The 22,064-nt window shown below is 46.1% G+C and overlaps 2 protein-coding genes across 4 annotated transcripts in view; one reads left to right on the top strand and one right to left on the bottom strand.

Annotated features, from left to right (window-relative positions):
- TINF2 (TERF1 interacting nuclear factor 2) overlaps window positions 1-17,794 on the top strand; it is a 200,047-nt gene extending 182,253 nt beyond the window's left edge. The window contains exon 11 of the mRNA XM_086923732.1: window positions 17,026-17,794. Within this exon, the coding sequence (XP_086779858.1) occupies window positions 17,026-17,073 (48 nt within the window). The 3' untranslated portion in view covers window positions 17,074-17,794. The remainder of the gene's footprint in view (window positions 1-17,025) is intronic.
- Window positions 17,734-22,064, bottom strand: part of GMPR2 (guanosine monophosphate reductase 2) — a 320,471-nt gene continuing 316,140 nt past the window's right edge. For all 3 annotated transcript variants that reach the window (XM_086923734.1, XM_086923733.1, XM_086923735.1), the window contains one exon: window positions 17,734-21,677. In XM_086923734.1, coding sequence (XP_086779860.1) covers window positions 21,482-21,677 — 196 coding nt within the window. In that variant the 3' untranslated portion in view covers window positions 17,734-21,481. The remainder of the gene's footprint in view (window positions 21,678-22,064) is intronic.

Raw genomic sequence — 22,064 nt, 5'->3', positions numbered from 1 at the left:
AAAAGGCTAAATAGGCCTGAAACGCCCCTTCATATGCCTTCCTTGTCCTGGGTGCTAGACTCTCTCCCACGAGGTGACGAAGTTCGGGGCACCGAGAGACCAGAGAGCTTCGGGGAAGGGTGCCGGCTCTGGGTCCGCTGAAGGAAGGAAACCCGAGAAAGCCTGCATGTGAAAACGAGACAGTGCATCAGCAGCCTGATTCATCACCCCCGGGACATGTTTTGCTCTGAATATCACGTTCAGTCGCATACACAGTAAGACAATTTCTTTGAGCAGCCTCAAAATCAATTTACAACGGGCTGCCTGGCTATTGATGCATTCTACAACGGTCATATTGTCGGACCAGAACACGACAGAATGATTTCTGAAACCTTCTGGCCATGTTCTCAGGGCCACCAGAATGGGAAATAGTTCAAGGAAAGCGATATTACTCGTCAGCCCCTTCTCGTGCCACCATGGGGGCCACCTTTGTGCAGACCATTTTGTGCCGAAGATGGCGCCAAAGCCTATGCTTCCGGCTGAATCTGTCCATAGCCCCAACTCTTCGGAGGACACGGCTGGCTTGTTCCAGACGACTCGGCCATTGAAGTCCGCCAAGAATGCTAACCAAATCCGCATGTCCTGGCGGACCTCAGCCGATAACCTCGTGCGATGATGACCCTCCTTCAGGCCAACCATCGCCTGGGCAATTGAGCGGGAAAAGGGGCGGGCCATTGGGATCACCCTCAAGGCAAAGTTCAACTTTCCCACCAATTGTTGCAACTGATGCAGTGTAACCTTAGATGCATTCAAACATACTTGGAGGGCTGCCCTGAATGTCAACACTTTGCTAGCTGGTAAACGGAAACACCCCCCCCTTGAGTCCAACTCGATCCCCAAAAACTCGAGGCAAGTCGTGGGACCCATAGTTTTACCCGGTGCCAATGGCACGCCAAAATGACCCATCAACACACAGAATTCAGCTAAGGCCTGGGCACATTCGGGATTTCCGGCGGGGCCAAGGAACAAAAAGTCGTCAAGGTAGTGCATTACATTTCGGAAACCCGTTTTCTTAGTGAACACCCATTGCAGGAAAGTACTGAATTTCTCAAAATAAGCACATGATATAGAGCATCCCATTGGCATACACTTATCCATGTAAAATGACCCCTGAAACCCGAATCCCAGAAGACGCTGGTCGTCTGGGTGTACCGGGAGCAACCGGAACGCTGACTCGATATCCGATTTCGCCATCAACGTCCCGGGCCCCAGGCGATTCAAGATGGCTACTGCCTCGTCAAACGATGCGTATCGCACCGAACAAACTTCTGGATCAATTGCATCGTTCACCGAAAGACCATGTGGAGCAGACAGATTATGGATCAAACGAAACTCACCTGGGTCCTTCTTGGGGACCACCCCTAACGGAGAACAGACAAAATTCGGTACCGGGGGTACACTAAACGGGCCAGCGACCCGTCCCCGCCTAACCTCTTTCTGAATCTTCTCTTGCACTACAGATGTATGTTGTAAAACGGAGAGTTGATTTTTGCACATCCCTACACCCTGAAAGTCCCCCACCGGGATGCGGAAACCGTGTGAAAAACCGTTCCGCAGCACCCCAGCAGAAGTACGATCCGGGTATTCGCTGAGCCAGGGGATCATTGCCAAGGTATCAATCGGGGTTGGTAAAGGCGCCCCTCGGACTAACTTAGACCTGTTTGGCGCCTCCCTTACCCCCATTTTCACTCGTTCTGGCTCTGCACGATGACTCAGGATGGGATGACCCACAAGTACTACATTCGTGTTTGAATTTACACGATCCCGGAGGCCTGGTACATTTCCCTTTGTTGAAATTAAAGCAGAAACCCTTTCTCCCTGTATTGCCTGCGGGTCTCGAATAATCGTCGGTGCTCGTACTTGGTCGAAAGGGCGTCCCCACATTTTGGCGGGAGTAATCAACAACATTGCTCCCAACCAATGGCATTTTTAACATTCCTGATTCTTTCATTTTATCCCATGTGACAGAATCGTAACAATCCCAAGTCAAACCCTTGTTATGCTCCTTTTCTTTCCTGAACAGATTGTTATAACAGAACCAATGGTTACCCTGATACGCTGTCGAGTAACCCATGATTCGAGATTGATAAATGGGAAACTCAGGAAGCAACTCGGGCCTACGTTCCCCCAAAATCGATGTAAAAATACCCCACGCATTGCCCCAGTTGCCAATATTCTCATTTATCTTAAAGGCGGCCATTTTTGCGCGCCAAACACTCGGGTGCATTAGGTCCTTCTGACTCTTAACATGCTCCACCTCATAATGATCAACAAGCAAGGAGAAAATATTCACATATTCCCCCGCCCAGATCTTTTCCTTTATAGCTAAAGGCACATGTTGTCCCAATCTCTCTCTACGAGAGGGTGCTGACTCGTCCCTTGCAATCGGCAATGGCCGCTTACCTGAACCGGACGCTGTTTCTGCCGCTTGCGGCTTGTCTATTCCCGCCAACGGCGCAGTCACTTTAGCTGCATCTCTCTTCTCACGCAGCCCTCTTATCAACGCCTGTGCCTCGGCAGCCGTGGCGCCATCACTACTATCCCCCAGCCATGCTGCTAGCTGTGCTGCCAGCTCGGGGGGCATGTCTTCATTGGATGTCGGTGTGACGACAACGGGGATTGGATTCCCCTCCATTGGTACTGGGGTCGGCGCCTCGAGCGGGGCAGAGGGAACCGGGACGTCTCCACCGGCTGGAACCCTCTTTGGCCTCTTAGGTCTCCCTCCAGCCGGCGCAGGGCCCGAACCCTCCTCCCCGTCTCGCTCCGCCAACCGTTTCTTTATGTCGGACATCTCTTTGAAAAGGGCCCGCACCATCTGGTCGGTCGTCATTCTCTTTACGCCTTTCTTGGGCATCTCTCCGACGAAGTATCTAGAAGACAAAGAAAAAAGATCAAAATTGGCTCTTCGTTCTGTCCCGAGCTCACGGGTAGCGAGGAGGTGCAGCTTCGGAGCACAAGAACAAGAGGACGTCATCTGGTCTTGCGTCTCTTTTTATCCGTCTTCAGGGCGGGCGAGAACCCGCCCCTGCCTGCCCCTAGGGCGGGGCTGGCTACGTCGGTGTCTAGGCCAGCCCACTCTAGGGCGGGAAAAAGCGTGCCCTGGCTACGCCGCTTCGGGCATACCAGCCGAGACGCGCCTCCCGCCCAAAAATGGCTTCCCGGGGGGATCGAGGCACTCCGCCATACGTTCGGGGGGACCGAGTGGTCGCCCCTTTCCATTAGTAGGTGGATTGAAGGTAGAGGGGGGTCTTAAACCAGAAAAGCTTTCCATAATGATGCGATCTCTTCCCAGAAAAAACGTTTTAATGCGCAATTTTCTAAAGAACTGTAATAGTTTGAGTTGAATATCGAACAAACAGGATTTCTCCGTAGGAACAAAGCTGAGTCCCCTTGATAATAAGGAGACTTCTGCCGAGGACAGTAGATGTTAGGAGATGTTAAAAATAGGCATTGTGTTAGTAATGGGGTCATTGGGTCCAGCTATTGCGGGGGGCCCCACTGGTAAAATTTCCGACGCGTTTGCCTCTCCCCTGATTGAAAGTTCCAGTGCTGTACTTGTGGATTGGGTAACGGTGCTCGGGTTTTGATTCTGCCTCTCCCCCTCCCTCTGGCATCTAAAAAAGGAGGTGGTGGAGGATAATTCAAATTGGAAGGACCAGGGCGGGGAGCGGCAGCTGTATCACTGTCGTCACCAGAACTGGCAGATGATTCAGAAAATGTAACCCCGATATTTTTCTTAAATCTCCCCCTAGTAGGGTAGTTATCTGAGTACTGTTGCCTAGGTTGAGAAAAGAACTCGTCTTGAATGTAGGGATGGCAGTATCTCGAACATTCTGAACAGAATTGAGTGTCGTTGGATGCTACGCTGTAACAGTATCAATCAAGGCCTGAACTCTATGGAAGAGTGCCACTCGATTGTAACTAGTTGAACTCTGGAATGTAGATTCTGACGAGTCCCTGTACAACTCTTTGCAATATGTATTTTCAGCATATGTCCTTTGGGTTTTTGTTGTAATTATGTGTAATATTTGATGACAAACCTTCCATTACCTTGCAGACTACGCCAGTATGCTAATAATATATGACACTCCCATTATGTATACTCTAATGTTGCATCGATTTGCTGATATTTGTAATTAGACTTGTTCAAAGGAAAATACTTCTTCGAACTGTGTACATGTTGCTAACTGTTCGGCTTTTGCAAGACCCACCTATAAAGTTTTTTATTGCGCAAGATCACTGGGGGTTGGTTATTTATTTCTTACACTTATAACTTCTTTTACTACATATGTGCTGGATGTCTTATAATTACCGTTCGAAATATTGTCATTATTATTAAGTTTGACAGTGGCTTTACTCACTTTTTATCATAATTGCCGAGGAGAAGTTTTTTCGTTGTAATCATCTACTGCACTTTTAGTGGCCGTATATCACATGGTCTGATGGTTGTAAACTGATGTACGACAGTGTTTTCTTCCACTGTTCTCGTAATAGTGTGTGTATGGTGATGTCTTCGCTACAAAATCTTTAATTGTACTCCTGGTAATTTTATGTTTCCAATCTGACTATGGAACACTTGTGTGTTATTTCTATTACAAGTGGCTGTTCCGTTTTTCATGTTTGCAAATACTAACTTTACAATGGAAATAATGTCAGGCTTTATTGCGGTGATTTTTAACCTTCTGCAATGGCGCCTCTCGATGGGGCCATTCCTGACTCAAAATGGCCGCCGTGCACGTTTCTAGGCGTATGCCCGTTTTCTATTTCTTACACGCTTCCCCACTATCGGGAAGAGTAGCCTTTGGGTGGATTGGCAAAGTTGTTACCGGTCGCCTGCAATTTCGGCTGGTAAGTTGATACGGCAATAATTTTGAAAAATTTTAGTTGTGGCGGTTCACGAGCCGTGCTAGAACCTGCCTTATGCTCGTGGGTCATATTAACTGACAGGCGACTAGGGCGCATACATGTGTTTTGAATCGGCTAACGTATGGCTTTTACTTCATTGGGGATGATTGCAGAATGTGTAAGATACATGTGCACCTTTGATCCAGCAATCGGCACACATATCTAGACTGCCCATAGGTCCTTTATACGCTGAGGGCACCCGTGAGTCATGTTATATAATGTGGGATATAATTTTTGTTATCCATGTAACCCTCCTTTGACTAAGCAACCGGCGCAATAATTATCTCACATGCGTAAATACATCACGGGTATCCGCTCGGTGTATTTTACACCTTAAGCTATGGAGTGCTATGTAGTAAGACACTTGTCTATGGCACTGGCACCGTCTACATCGATTAGTGAGTGCTATGCCTCTACGGCAATAGATGTGCATAATCTATAAAGAAACTGAATCAATGAAAAGTTGTAAGTGAAGGCATGTTCATTTGATGTGAGTTGTTGTTTGAAGCTGCATCTGAGTATAATGCAGTAATAGTTTATTTATTTTATTTAGCATACTTATAGAGCGCATACCTGTCACCCAGAGGGCATCCTGGCGCTTTGATCAGAAAACCCCCACACAAACAGCGCAGACGCACAACCATTTACTTGGGAAATAGATAGGTCTTTAAAGCCTTCCGGAATGGAAGTTGTCATTATATTCTTTTCCGTTTCAGCGGATTTATTGAGCAGACTGACAGGCACAATTAAAGTTCCGGCAATTTGAGCTATGTTGACACAATATTGAAAATTTGGGTTCAGTCATTGGAGTGTTCCAAACTTGCAATTTTTAGAGTAAGTGCTTTACTGATTTTCTCAGTAACAATTCTAATTTCTTTGGCCTATTAGATGGGCACTAAATGGATACCTGTTTAATTTCAGGGTTGAAATCTCTCCTCTCGCAAATTCCATTCCGATTGGTTGGCTGTCTAAAAAGGTCATTTTTTTATATTGGTCTAGTTGTGTGGTTGATGGTATCACAAGTGTTGTGGTGTTGGTCCCCCTGTTTTCTTGACGTATGATCCTCACTGAATTCTTCTCTCTAGTCTTTTCCTCTGAAGAAACCTACCCCTTATATGTAATTCATTTTTATGTTTTTATTACACACAAACTGTACGCTCATAGTTCTTGTCCTGAAGATGACCGCGTAGTTTCCATGCGGTTGAAACGCCGTTGACGCATTTTGTGGCTGTAATTGTTTTTGTAACAATAATGTTTGCCTGTTAGCCACTAGTTTGGCATGTGATTTGTATGTTTTTGTTCTGCCAACTTTTTGAGCGTTATTGTCCCCTTTTGAACTTTTTTATGACTAATATGTATATAATAAATTATAATGGTTTTTGAAAATTTCTTAATGTGTGTGTATATATAGGCTTCTTCTTTTTCCTCTCCATTCTGTGTGTAACTCTGTTTAGTGTATAAATGTTAATTGTGATTTTGTTTTCACCTGAACCTTTTGTTAGGTGTAATAACTTACTGTCCCTGGTTCAGGGTAGTTGGACAGCCCCTGTAGTTTGTCTATGACTACATAGTTAGCCATCACATAATGACAAATGGTCACTGTATGTATCAAAATGGCTGGCCGCACTTGCAAAGCCTGTAGAATCAACTCTGGACTTCGAACAGGTGCCCTGCTCATGCAGGGGCACCCTCACACTTCTAACTAAGCATCCTTCTTTCAGGACTGGAAGGCCTGCCATAGGGATGACTTATAGGTGTTAAGTATGTTGACCTCCGATATAAGAAAACTTCTATCTGTTATGAGAGGGGCAAGCACCAACTCACACAAGCTGCAATGGCTGGCCTGTAGTCACAGTTTGAGTGGTCTCTCATGGATGGCACAAAACATGCTGCAACCCATGGGAGACCCCTGGTGTACTTATGCCACGGGTACCTTAGTACCATATCCGAGGGGCTTACCTGGGTACACAAGTGGCCAATTAGGAAGGTACCAAAGTACTTACCATAGTCCAATTTAGGGAGAGACCACAGTGACTGGGGTCCTGATTAGCAGGATCCAGGTCAGAAAACAGAATGACACCAGCAAAAAGTGGGGGTAACCATGAAAATAGATCCTACAGTGGCCAATTATAAATTCTATGAAAGATTCCATTTGCAAAACCAGTGTTACAGTTAAGTCACTTCTTTATCACCATTGGTTCTTTTTGTAGTTGCTACCAGTGCTTCCCTAGTGACTTGTATAGAATTGAAGTGGTTATTCCATTGAGCGCTGTACCCAAAAGTTTATAGATCTAAAACCTGCACAGTCTGTTGGAGTCTTAAGGGAAAACAGTTTAGTCAATGTGGGCTAACTAGAACTCAAGACGCCTAACTGCAGCACTTACCTGCCGTGAGGGGAACGGCTGCCACTTGCTGGTCTAGGGAAACGCCGTGAGGGGAACGGCTGCCTTCCACATCGCCTGCAGCCACCGGGGGGTCAGAACTACACCTCCCAGGTGCCCCGGCGGCCGAGTCGCGTCCCTGACGCCACCTTTGCGCACGGAGGCCCCTGAAAAGAGACGAGCGCCGAGCGCTCAGAGGGACGCCTAACTGCAGCACTTACCTGCCGTGAGGGGAACGGCTGCCGCTTGCTGGTCCAGGGAAACGCCGTGAGGGGAACGGCTGCCTTCCACATCGCCTGCAGCCACCGGGGGGTCAGAACTACACCTCCCAGGTGCCCTGGAGGCCGAGTCGCGTCCCTGACGCCACCTTTGCGCCCGGAGGCCCCTGAAAAGAGAGGAGCGCCGAGCGCTCAGAGGGACGCCTAACTGCAGCACTTACCTGCCGTGAGGGGAACGGCTGCCGCTTGCTGGTCCAGGGAAACGCCGTGAGGGGAACGGCTGCCTTCCACATCGCCTGCAGCCACCGGGGGGTCAGACCTACACCTCCCAGGTGCCCCGGCGGCCGAGTTGCGTCCCTGACGCCACCTTTGCGCCCGGAGGCGCCTGAAAAGAGAGCAACGCCTCTCGCCCCGCGCAGGAGCGCCCGAGCGAAGCCCGGGCAAAGGGCGGGCCCTCTGTGACCGGAAAAGGTCGGGACGGGCCACAGACTACAAGAACTACATCATTCATGTGAGACTTTGGACTTATAAATAGGTTTAATCTGTGTTTTAATAATTCTTATTTTACCGGTAAAAATTGTTTGTTATTGGTGGCCTGATCTACTAACTTAAATGCAAGAGTATAGTTGTTAGTGTTAGTGCTATGTCTATTCTCACCAAAGACAGGCCAGTTGCTGGCCTGAACACTATGGACAACTTCTTGGTTAAAAAGGTTAACCAAATCAATAACGAGCGCAGGGCTTCTTTAGGACGTAGTAACCCTCCTGTATCACCTGAAAATACGCCCACTCAAGTAATAGAAGGGACAGAGGGATTTTCAGAAGGGAACCCTAATCTAAGTAGTGAAGGGGCCCCTAGTACCGTGGTACAGGTACAGGTACATGCGGAGGCGCATCTAGATCTGCATAATTCCTCTAGTGAAGAATTAGACTCGGCCCTTCTAACACCAAGACCAATTAGACAGTGTAGAAAGATTCCGGCAAAACGAGGGGGAAAAATCACAAAAAAAGAGCTGCTAGTTCCCGCACTAATACTAATAAGGTTGATATCCCCGCAACAGGTGTTAGTAACTTGGAGGGTAATAGTGAAGGAGGGTTAAGCTGAACTTCTAACCACTATGAGAATCTGATCAGCACACTACTAAGTAAGATGGAGGAGAAAATCACCGAACTGGTTAATCCTTTATTAACTAGATTAGATGCTGTAGCCTCTGAGGTAGAAAGGCTGGGAGGACTGCTGGCGGCTCATCTGGCTCCTGCCACTGCCCCAAAAGCGAATGTACCAAAAACGAATTCCAACAAAGCTGTGAAGGGAAAGGCAGATAGGACAGAGAGTGCGCAGCAGCGGTGTCCCCAAGGCCCGGTAGAAACCAGTGCTGTTAATAATTTGTCACCAGCAATCCAGCCACAAAAACAAGCGCCAGCTCTTGTGAGTAGTGGACCAGTGCCAACCCAGAGAATAAGACCCAGGAATGTAAATATCCCGCCTGACTGTGTGCCCTATGTGGTGGTGCTGACAAATGTCCCTCGGTCTGAAGAACTTCTGCTTTGCCACTTGAGGAGTCTCAAGATTCACTGAAAAATAGAACAGTGGCCTGGTTAAACAAAAATTGAGGTTTTTCAACTCACTTTTATGACCAAATTATTTCAACAGAAAGGGTCAACTGGGTTGGCCCCTCGAGGAAATCAACAACTCGGGATTGTGTGTTAATTAATTTTAAGCATCCACAACATGTTGCTACAGTATTATTGTGTGCATCTTCTCTAGTATATAGCCCAAACAGCGTCTGTGTGTGTCCATTGGGATATTTCTATGCTCCTGGGCCAATTACCCCCAAAGACTTTCGAAGTTTCAGGCTAATGTCTCAAACTCGACCACCCACACCGGCAGCACCATACATGTATAATACTGCTATTCATGGGGTAAATAGTTGGCAGATGCCTGTACAGAATAATAATGCTGTTAATCAGAGTTGGAGAGGGTTTAATGTGGCCACACAGAATAGATTCGAGTTGTTTTCAGGCCTGGATGCTTGTGATTGACCTGAGGAGCATGAGGGTCAAAGTACAGCACGAAACCCTGCAGATCAGCCAATGGAGGCAAAACAGCTCACAATACACAAAAATAATGTCATTTGTTGGAATATTGCCGATTTGGCCACTAAAATGCAAGATGAGAACTGGGTTAAATATATTAAATGTTTCCAGATTATATGTTTACAAGAGACTTGGTCAGTAGAGTGTGACCTTTTTATTGAAGGATACAAGGCATACTCTGTACCTGCTAGAGCAGTAAGCAGGGGTAGGCCAATGGGGGGTCATGGTCACGTTTATTTCGGCAGCTATGACATGTACAATACAAAGAAGGGCATCAAGTAACCCGGGTATTTTAGGCTTAGTCTTAGCAAAAGATAATTGTATGGTTGGGTTGATTAACTTTTACAATTCTACCAATATATGCACAGCTTCAAACAATCTAAATGTAAGCTCTTCTATGAAGGACTGCTCACATAACCTAATGGTCATGGGTGATTTTAATGTTCACCCCTGTGGGGACCCTCTAATGAAAACTCTTCAGGAAATGCTTTGTGCTAGATATGAGGGCCTGCATTTGGAACATACACTGGAGGGGGATTCTTTTAATGACTTACTAAATGACCATGATCTTACATTAACTATGGCACTGTGCGATCCCATGAAGCGCTTTGACACTCCGACTTTCAAAGGGCATGGGAAAGGGACATTTATAGATTATATGTTAGTTACTTTGCCCATGCAGGTTTTTGCAGATTCATTCACTATTGAAAATAATGAATTTAGTGATCACAACCCATTGACTATCCACCTTAGGGGTCCTTGGGTGGTTAATACAAGTCTGTCAGTCTATGGGCAGGGTAAAGACAACGGATGGAAGACGCCGTCTAAAATGGGCCATGTGCACTCCTGACCTTATATATAAAAATATCAAGGATACCTGTAGTGATTAAATTAACAGCTGCACTCAGGTTGACTCTAACCCTATGCAGATCCTGTCTGCATTTCAATGTCTAACAGACAAAGTCTCTATCTTAATGGCAGAGCCAGCAAAGAAGTCTGGGAAAGATGGTTGGTTTAATCAGGAATGCTCTAAAGCTGCACGCAACCTGAGATCTGCCCTGGCAGCAAACCCACGAAACCAGGAGACAGTCAAAGGGTGTCGCAAAGAGTTGAAACTAGCTACTGCCTCTCGCAAAGAATCTGAGGAACGAGGCGTGGAATGAGATTTTGGATCCACAAACCCTGAAAAACAGTTCTAGATTCTGGGCGGTAGTCAAACCATTTCTGGTGCAAGATCCAGGAGAGGGACTAGGAAGTGTTATAACTAAGGATGAGTGGGTAGAACACTTTAAGCAATTATATGGCGGAACGGTGGACAATATTACGCATATTGACCCCGATAATGGGACAACATCCTTTAGAGTAAATAGAGGTTGAGGTAATGGTAGGAATAGAGGGGCTTACAGCTGGCAAAGCACCAGGACCGGATGGGTTACCCCCAGACTTTTTTAAGTCGGATCCTAAGTTCTGGGCACCGATTGTTGAGGCTGTTATCAATGCAGCCGCCAGAGTCGGGTGCCCATTTTCCGGGGGGTTTCCACCATTGTCCCGATTTTCAAAAAAGGGGACAGGGATTGTCCACTCTGCTACAGGCCTATCTCCCTAATTAATTCCATGGTCAAAATAGTGGGGAGAATTGTACTGCAGAGAATTTCTGACTGGGTGATGGACAATAACATCATGTCTATCTCCCAGTATGGCTTCTGCAGTGGCCGATCAACCATAACACAATGCATAAACCTTTTCTCAATACTCAGCAAATACTGTATTGCCCAAAAAGGTACCCTCCACCTAGCCTTCATGGACCTATCCTCAGCCTTCGACTGTGTGAACAGGGGAAGGCTCTGGGGGTCCATGAGGGAGAAGGGAGTGGACAGTGGGATTGTCAATTTTCTAGTAGATCTACATAGTAATACAAATGCGAATGTCAGGTACTCCCAAGAGTTGAGCATAACTGAGAATTTTAGAACTGGGAAGGGTGTGCGCCAAGGTTGCATATTAGCCCCTTTCCTTTTTTACTTTTATATAAATGAGCTTGATAGCGTTTTGCAGGAGGTGAAAGCTGACTGTCCTAGGGTGGAGAGAAGGAGTATCTCCGTTCTTTTATACGCAGATGATGCGGTCATAATATCTAGAACTGAATCTTCAATTGTTACTCAATGCTTTTAAACAGTTTATGAAAGAAAGAGATTTGCTGGTTAATAACTCCAAATCATTTATTATGCAAGTTGGTAATCGACCAAGAAGACATTACACATTTAAACTAGATAATGAAGTAATTCCATTTTCTAATACATTCTCTTATCTAGGAGTCCTTTTTGACTCTAAATTGTCATGGGGTCCACAACTTGTAAAGAAAAAATGTGATGTGGTAAGGGTTAATGCTTCCATTTTTAATTTTGCTTCAAAATTAGGGAAAAAGCCAACGCTCGCAATGATGAAATTATATGATGCTAAATCAGTAGCAACTGCAGCCTATGGTAGTGAACTTTGGGGCTACATGGCTTGTGAACAATTACAGATTGCAGAAAATACATTTTTAAAACGCCTTCTGTGTGTCCCTGCCGCCACTTCCAACTTTGCAGTCCATGAGGAGTTGGGAGTAGAATATTTGAGCGATATTCTCTCCTTACGCCCATTGACTTGCTGGCTGAAATTGTGGCTAAGCCGAGACATCCACCTAACACACTTAATTGTAAATGATTTCATTTCTCATGATAAGGCATTGGGTACCCCATGGCTGAAGTACTTAAAAACCAGTTTCTGTGAGCTGGGTCGACCTGAACTATTTGATCGTCCGACTGAAATTGTAAAAGGGGATGTTGAAGCAATTAGGCAGTCTTTTCTCCTGAGACGGAAGGCCGTGAGGGAGGGTGTTGAGTTACAGAAAACAAGTGTAAGGAAATATATCATGGTTAAAACATGTATGACAATGGAGCCTTACCTACTCGCCACATTTAGTACCCATGAAAAGTTCTTGTTAACAAGATTTAGAATGAACTTGTTCCATCACCTGCTTATAAGACCAAAAATAGATGCTTATAGTAAACTTCCTGTATCCTGTGGCTGCGACAGAAAGTCTCCACAGGATATGCTGCATTTTATGTTTTTATGTAGATTTTATGATTATCCACGTAAACGCTATTTGCTTGATCTTTTAATGAAACTTAATTTTAATCCGATACGACCAGCCTTTTTATATTTACAATTGCTGCACAGTGATAGTATCCTCCAAATAATTGAATTTTTAGGTCGAGCTGGACTAGCATCCGTAGGATGCTCCAGTCCAGTTCGACAACTATAGTGATCGACTTCAGGGGGATTAGGACAAGAGGGTGCCACGCGCTTTAGCCTGTGGATTTGACCTCGTGCACGAGCACGTCGGCTCCGTCCACATTCACCGTGCACATCACCACACATACACACATGCATGCGCATACACACAGACAGACACTCGCTCGCTCACACACACACACACACACACTCTCCCCCCCCACCCCCCGCAGTCACCACACACGCATACACACACGCATACACACAGACTCCAAGACACATACACACACACACGCACGCTCACACACATACAGAGCCCCCCGCCGCCCCACGCACACACACATGCCCCCCGCCCTCGCAGCTCAGCAAAGGCCCCCACTCACCGGTACTCGTCTCCAGGCGAGGGCTCGTTGCAGGGGACGGCGGTCTCATCCTTCTGTGCGTGCGAGGCTCTCACCTCACGGGAGCCCGCCCGGGCTTCCGGTGTGTCTTCACGTCCCGCCCCCGGCCTGCCTGACTTCCGCCCAGGACATAATAACTACGTTTGAAGGAGATCATGTGACGTCGCACAGCCCAATCAGAAGGCGCGCATCGGCATCTGATCTCGCAGTCCCGCCCCTTCTCGCCGGACCGGCACTCGCCCTGCACGTCTTGTTAAGTAATGTATCTTTCTGAAGTGCCGGGCGCGCTTGTGTGCTCTGCGAGAGGTGCCTGCGGCTGCCGCGCTGCCGGAGAATTCCAGAGCTGTGCCCTCCGCAAATAACCAGCAAATCCGATTTATATACTGACATCGTCTGTTTATTAAATGGTAATGCTGTTTTGAGTTTATATAATGGTTTTTCAGATACATTGTGTGCCTCACTAACGACGTCGCCGACACATGTGTGAAGAGAGTGGTGCATTGAAACCCATAGAGGGGGGTGCTTTGCAATTAAAGACGTCTATTTTATATAACCCCGGAGCAGACATATCAAAGTTCTGTCCGGGCAGCTCCCTGTGCAAATCTGCAGAACTCGTTGTGCGAATGGTGGGAAAAAATGCACTAAATTTACAAAGAGCCAGGTGCTGGTGATGTCATCGGTTGCACTTGTGCACAACGTTGCACCATTGTGAAAAGGTGATCTAGCAGTGTCTTGTTTTAGCATTTGTATATATGGTAGATACTGACTCTCCAGTACACATTTCTAAGCAATGACAAACGTGCGCGGGTAAGTTCGGGAAAATGTGCAATTCATCGTTAATTACGCAGGGGCCATGGCATATACCTCTTCCTCCTCCAAATCCAAGTTGTGTTAGTTTAACAGATGTGAAATTTGATACAATTTATGGGTATTGCCCTTTCCTATATTTCATACATTATCGGTGGTGTGCCCTTGCGACAGCCACCTTGTGCCATTTGGCGTTATGTTTATGTCGGGGGCTGTGTTATGCACAGTGCCCAGACAGCACAACGGGATCTTGTAGGTGCGTGTTGAAACCCTTCCCAAGGGGCTGCAGATCATTTCATAACCCCTTCTGTATCACAGGTCTATGCCGGTGGTAATGTGCAGGGGGCAGGCAAAGAGACTATTTGGGGTGCACCGACATTTTGTCCTATCAAAGAGGTACACAATCAGTAAACACAGTGAGCACTTCCTAGAGTCGGGAAATAGAGGTCTCAGGGACCCAGAAGGCACCCCCACAGAGGGATGCTGTCACTCACTGAACTCATCTGCAGGGTATTTCTGCTCCCCTTTAAAAGTGAGACCGGTTTGTGCCTGCACAGTGAAAGGCAGGCCAGCACCTTCATGTAGCTGATCTATGTTTCACTAATGTGCTGTTGCTAGTGCTGTCACAGATTCACACATTCACTCTGCACCCGGTGCACAGACTTAAGTGTGTGCGGTATCTGTGCGCGGGGCAGTGCAGTGCATCTGTGGTGCAGTCTCGGGTGACACGTCTGCATCCCAAGAGGTCACCCATATTCGAACTCAGGGGGAGACTCTTAGCTGCATTAAGATCCTGCACACATAAAAAGAATACCTAATGCTGTGGTGTCCAGGAGGGCCTGATCCGTGCCAGACTCCTGCGTCAAGCACTATGTAGATCACTTCCACTTAGATTTGTTCAGTGTAAACTATTCTCATGTGTACATTCTGAGAGTCGGGCATGGACCAGGTCCTGCAGGAGCTGCCTTAGACGTCACTCCCTAGGAGGGATCAGCGAAAGTGGCACAATATGGCCTGGGGTGAGTTGAGAGGCAGTTCCAGGGTGTAGAACCCCGGTGTTTGCAAAATTCGTCCACCACAGTGTCTGTACCTCACAGCTGTAAAGTGTGTTTTTCAAAAACCAAGCTTAGACATTTGATTGGATGGTGCAATTAGAACAATCGCCACAATTTTCGTCTGTACTGATAAGAATCATGGTTTAATTGCAAAAGCAGATCTGAACTGCAGGAATTGTGCAAGCATTGTAAATTCTAAAAGCAATAAAACATTTTGAGTGATGAAAGCTACCCATAATCTGAAAAAAGTCCAATTATTTATGCCTTCTGTACCAATTTGGTGCTACCTCTAGGTGGCGCTCTATGGCTACGGCTGTGTTTTTTTCTTATTGAATGGTCGATTCTGTTGAGATGATAAAGAAGTAAACATTGTGACGGCTAAGAACGTGACTGTGGCTGCAGAGACCGGTTTGTTGGCATGACGTTTATTGACGAACCGTAAACCTGAGGCATCGATTATCAGTACAGTATTGATATAGTATAGACCTTTAAAATCGATGTCAGAGAAGCATATTTTAATCTAAAAGACCCTGTTCTTTGATTTTCGTCACAATAAAATACACTGAACATAATCTTCACAAAAGTTATTTACAAAACTTTAAGCTATTGCCATTATAAATTACAATCAGTTTTATTTAAGTATTAATTATTTTAAAAAAATTAAAAACCATTGTTATTTGTAATATCAAATATATGTAAGTCACATAAATACAAAACATGTTGCATTACAAATGCTATAGGTGTCACGTTTGCGAAAGTTATAACTATTGGCATTGTAAATGACAAAGCTATTAATTTAGATAATTTCAAAAACAACACATAAATAAAAAAATTGTCATTTACAAGACCAATAGCTCAAACTTTCCTAATGCGAGACCTATTGCATTGCAAATGCTTGTTAAAAATGTCTCTTAGAATGAGAATCTGTCTCGATCAATGAATGTTAATATACTAACCGCACCCTTGACCTGTTACCCATCAATTCCAGGCGAACCATGACGCAAGCACTGATAACGTCCCGTATTGATTACGGAAACGTGCTGCTCATGGGGACATCAGAGAAAAACATCAAAAAGCTACAGGTTTTACAAAACTCGGCAGCTCGCCTGGTCTTAAGGCTTCCCCGCCGAGCTCCATCACGCCCCTCTCTAGCAGCCCTCCACTGGTTACCAATCAGGAAGAGGATTGTTTTTAAAGCTATGCTATGGTGCCATAAAATAATTCATCACAGAGCACCGGCTTATATGTCGGATTTGGCATCTGTTTATGAACCTAGCAGGTCGCTTGGATCTAAAGGAACGGGTCTACTCAGAACTACCTGCCCCAAAAAAGCTAGAATGGGAGGCAGAACATTCCGCACTTTAGCTGCTAAGAAATGGAACCTCCTTCCTTTGGATATCAGGATGGAGAATAATTAAATCATGTTTAGGAAGAAGTTGAAAACCTGCCTCTTTACCATGTGATTGGTTTTCTCTACACTATCTCACACTTTCTCCACAGCGCGGGGACACGCCGGGAGGCGTCACCAGGCGCTCTACAAACTCCTTTAAATTAAATTAATGAATTACAGTTCTGTGGAATAGGGATATTTATTTTTGTAATTATATTTCACCAATGTTTTACGTATGTATACTATGAAATGTGTACTTTTATGGTTGAATCAAACCGAAATAAAGTCTCTTTTGAATTTGAGTTTAAAAGGATACACGGTGTTGTGAATCTTCTCATTCATTTGAGTATCTCTCGTCCACCCCCACTTACTTTGCCAGGTGACTCCCCAGATCTAAGCAGTGCCTTTTGAACAGCTGACTGTTTTAATCTCACTTTTGCTTTTCCTTTGTGATAAACAGGTGGCTCCCATGGGATGTCTAAGAGAAAGACGTATGTACCAGAAGTGACTCGATTCGAGAATAAACCTCTGTGTTTTGCATCTCAGGAGGTCAAAGCAGTGATGTTGTGATGTCGAAACAAGAGGTTCTCCTGTCTCCAGATTGAGAATCCTGCTTCGCCATCTCCAGAGGGCCAGCGTGGAGTCGAACTAATCTTTTGATAGCCAAGCAGAGGAATCTTATGTGTTTCTCATTGTTGGTCAACATGATGACCGGTACAGCGCTGTCTTTTAAGCTGTGGCGCACATTTGTGTGATGTTTAAGAGAACCTTACCTTAAGTGCAACATCTGTGGCTTTTGTCTTGGGTGATGTCTCTAAATGTACTCGGGTCAACTTTGAAAACAGTCTTCTGTCCATGCATGGCTCTTGTTCACTCTGTCTGATGAGGTCTTTTTGGCGAACAGTTACTGGTGAAATCTTGCATCCCTTTTCTGAACTCAGTCCTGTCATACTGTAATCTTGAGGATAACCCTGCTGACTTAGGCGAGTATGTGTGTGATCTAGTAGAATACAGTAAGCTCCCTAATTTTCTACAGGGACGGTGGTCTTGCCGTCAGGCCACATGGGCTTGCTTTAATAGTTGTCACCATGTCTCCTCTCCAGAAGCATCCTTCAGGGAACCTTGCCCCAACCCGTAAACAAGATTACTTAAAGATGGACAAAGAACGTGTTTTATAGATGTATTTTATTTGTATCATATTTAATAAATTGACATATGTTACACCTTGATTCACTGGGCAGTCATTCTTCAAGTTTAAAGGCAAAAGGTAAAGTGAAAAAGAATCAGAGAATGTGTTAAAGGAATGAGACTGAAACCAACTCCCGTGCATGGATTGAGGAGCAAGAGTGCATGGAAGGAAACTGAAGAATTAATTATTCACGATCAAGGAATGTAGCTGAAGAACATAACACGGTTTCACCGTGCATGGAATAGAGCTGAAGAAACCCCACACAGCATGACACTATGCCCACCTCCGAAATGACTCCCACCCTTCCTCGCCCCCCGTGCATGAAATGTAACTGAACCTCCCCCACCCAAAATTACCTACTTATTGCAGCAATAGGTGAGACTCCCACACTAATGGAATACGACAGAAGAGCCCAGTTCACCCCCACACTCTGACATGTGCAAGACTCCTACTGAACAGTCTTCATATCCCTGTGCATGATCTGACTGCAGAAGTCTGCACTAGGCCCTCCTATCGCACACTGGGAAGAGCTGGACCCTCATTCTGGAAGGGAAGGTCGAGGGCACCCTAAAACTGCATAGGAAAAGTGAGGCGTGCTTGCACTGGAAAGGGTCATTCTGGAAGGAGGAGTGGGCCCTAGAACTGCTGAGAAAGACGCACGGGGCACGTGTACTCTAGCTGGGGTGTGGACTAAAGAACTGCAGTCACATACTGCATTACTATGCCTTGTTACTGTAGAGGGTGGGATGCTACCCCCTTCCACCGCGCTTGGACTGCCGGGATACCAGTCCTGCGGGAGGGACAAACTTGGACCTCATGCTGCACCAATGGATGTGTCAGGCACTTATACCGTTGTGGTATATTGGGCCCTCTAGTGTATGGTAGGACATGATTAGTCCTAATACAACTTAAGGTCGTGGATGGTGGGTCCACCGTTTTTGTAGGGTTCTTGTACTGCAAGAGGAACATGCGATTTCCCAATACTTCAGAGGATCGTGTTAGGCTTGCACTGCGGAGAGGGACTGTCAGGAAATTTGTGTTTTTGTATGGTCTCACCAGAATTGTTTGTTTTCTAGGACTGAAGGGCAGGCTTACTTGGAATCTGGGTTGTGGGAGACTGCTAAACAGCCTCCCGCTGCACATGTTCTACCCCTAAAAATGGCACATATGGCCAAACGATTACCTTTTTGACCTTGGGTAAGCCTGTGGTAAATATATGGTTATACCACATGAAGTCTTGGGCCTAGTTGGTTAAAATGTCAAAGCAAAACCAATTTTTGAATGTATGGCCTAAATATAAACTTAAGTCTAATGCAATCGTGGCTTCCAGGTGAACGGCTCAGTTGCCTAACGCAGCTACCAGAAGGGCTTTTGAAAACTTCTATGTGTGCAGTTTGCGGCAATCCTGGAGACCTTGCCCAAAAAGTGCAAATCTAATTCATTGGTGAACTTAGATTTGTAGTAATATCTCAAATATGATTTCTGAAGAGGAGGGACATTTATGCTACACGAGTGAGGGATTCAATGGGCAGTAAGACACCACGGGCCTACCTATAGGACTGGAAGGGCTTTGCTGAGAGTGGTGGGCAGAGATGTACCATGGGTATTCATCTCATATAAATTAGCACAATGACCTCGCACTCCTTGTCCTAACGTTCCAATTACCTTGACCAGGCTTGGGGAGATTCGTATCAGTTGTGAGATCCTGGCTTCTTGCACATAGCGACTTTCATGGAGAGGATGCCCGTCTTTGGGGATCTCCCAAGTAATGAGGAGGCTACTGATTTGACTGAGTTACCCCAAAGGGGGGATCAGAGTTTGCTGCAATGCTGTGGAAGGGATAGACTCAAAGCAGATCGCCATCACTGCTAGCTTACCACCATAAAACAGTATTTCCATCCCCCTGAAAGTTGGAACACTGCTATAATAAAGGGTTGGAGGCAGAAGACTCGTTGGATTGGCCAGCTTGGCTTTTGATTCCCACTGGAGCGACCACGAGAGAGTCTTTGCTCCTGGCTGGTGTGAGACGATAGAGACTCACTGAATATCCTTGTCTCCCACCCAGTATCTCTCCCTTCCAACCCCTCTAGTTCTCAAGCTAGTTTCTCAGACGGACATTTTGAGTGCTTACTCTTTAAAGAGGCTAAGTGACAAGCCTAAATACTACAGGGGAATAAACAACTGGGCCCATGTTCCCCAGAGGGGCTTTTCTTTGGCCCTTCTGTAGTGGGTGTGCTGAGGCTATACAGTATAGATGAGTGAGTATTTTGCCAAAAAGTAATCTGTTGCGCTTGTACTGCTGAGAAGGCTGTGTTGGGCCTCTGAGAGGAAATAGTTTGGCCCTCGTGCTGCAGTATGAAGGTAGTGTGTGCGATACACTGTTATGATGTGCTGGGCTCTTGTACTAAAAACTTATGTTCTGGAAAATTAACTTGAGAGATATAGTTGTCCCTCGTGTGTCATGGAAAATGGCTGGGTCCAAACAGTTTGTCGAGCTGTGCTTGGCCTCTAACACTACACAAGGAGACACTGCCCTCAAACTCCTTCAGGGCCATAGTTCTGTACGGGAAGATCTTGGCCAGGTGCTGGCTCTGGTACTGCACAGAAGCATGTGCTGGGCTCTCGTGCTGCAGAGAAGCATGGGCTGGGCTCTCGTGCTGCACAGAAGCATGTGCTGGGCTCTCGTGCTGCAGAGAAGCAGGGTTTGGGCTCTCGTGCTGCACAGAAGCAGGTGCTGGGCTCAGGTGCTGCACAGAAGCATGTGCTGAGGCTTCATACTTTCAAGGAATGTCCTTAGTGAGCGCTAGCACCTCAGTGACCAAATGCTGCAGAGTGGAATGTTTGTTTTGTCAGTGTGGTGCAAGCTCTCATACTCCAGAGGGATACAACTCCTGTGATGCCCAGTGGTGAGAGCTGGGCCTCGGTGGCTTAAGGGAGCTCACTGACGTGTCAATAAGATGTTTCGAAGCTGTGCAGTAATGTGTGTCCATCTTCTCCTCTCAGCGGGAGCAGCTATATTGTAATCTCTCCTGCCTCCCACAGAATATTTACGTGTCAGATTATTCTGTCCCATTGTGCCTGTGTTTCATCACAGAGGGTATTGTCCAAATCACATGATATATGTTTAACCCCTCCCCCCCCCCCCCCCCCCCCCCCCGCTATCACGAGTCGAGACTTTTTCATTATTTTCCAGTCTCCCGTCTCGATGCTTTCTGCACCAAGATGTTTTAAACGTGTGTGAAGTGAACTTGCTGGATTGTGTACATGAATGTGTTACACACCACTTGGTGTTGTTTCTTATACACGTAAATGACGGGTATTACTCTTACCAAACTTATTGGTACTCATTTTAATGGGTTCAAAAGGAAAGGGGCTTAGTCAGGGCTGCTGTGGTTTCAGGCCTTTACCTGTGATAATTGCACTTAACTGGCTCTGGCACAGGGGAGGAATAGAATGGGTGGCGCATGCGTGCCAGCTACAGGGGACAGCGGTGCTAGGCGCTTTCACGCAGCTCATGGTTGGTCAAATTCGTTTGGTGCTAATTCGGCTGATTTACAGCTATACAATAATAAAAGTGTTTGTTGTCACTCTCTGGTGTGCGCAGCCGGAGGTAAGGAAGAGTAAGACGCAGGAGACTCCAGTGAACGCCAGTGCAATAAATTCGGAAATGATTGTGAAGATGTGTTTTGGCCCCGCCCATGCCCTACTAGAACTTTACACTGAGCCCTCACGCGTTGGTGCTCTGCCCGAAGATCTGGTTCACTTGCTGGGTAACCCGAATGAATGTGGTCCTCCGGCTGAGCTCTTTCAGCTTGCCGGCACCCACGTATGTGCAGGAAGAGCGAATGCCACCAAGTATGTCCTTCACCGTGCTCTCGACGTCACCCTTGTACACAACCTCAACAGTCTTCCCTTCCGAGGCCCTGGAGCAGAAAAAGAAATGAAGAGGAAAGGTTAACATTGACGAGACCAGACAGAATGCAAAATAAAAACGAGAATATCAGAACACAAGAGCAATATTCGAACTAAAAATATGAAATCTGCTCCAGCGACTCACTGGTCAGACTGCAACCACCAAATTGCTCAATTGAAATATACTATACTTGAGATACTACCGCAGCGCTGCGACATGGACCCTATTAAACAGCGTCTGCAAGCTAAATTCTTTTGGATCTAAAAACTTAATGCATTGCAACCATCTGGAATTAATGACAGAATAGAAATGTCATGTTTTTTATAAATACATCCACAACTTCTGACTTACAAGGCTGATCCTAATTCCTCAGCATTAATATGCAACGTTGTACTTT

This window comes from Lissotriton vulgaris, chromosome 5 (genome assembly GCF_964263255.1).
Source record: "Lissotriton vulgaris chromosome 5, aLisVul1.2, whole genome shotgun sequence".
Lineage (NCBI taxonomy): Eukaryota > Metazoa > Chordata > Amphibia > Caudata > Salamandridae > Lissotriton > Lissotriton vulgaris.
The sequence above is the reverse complement of the archived record's forward strand: the minus strand, read 5'-3'. Positions and strand labels throughout refer to the sequence as shown.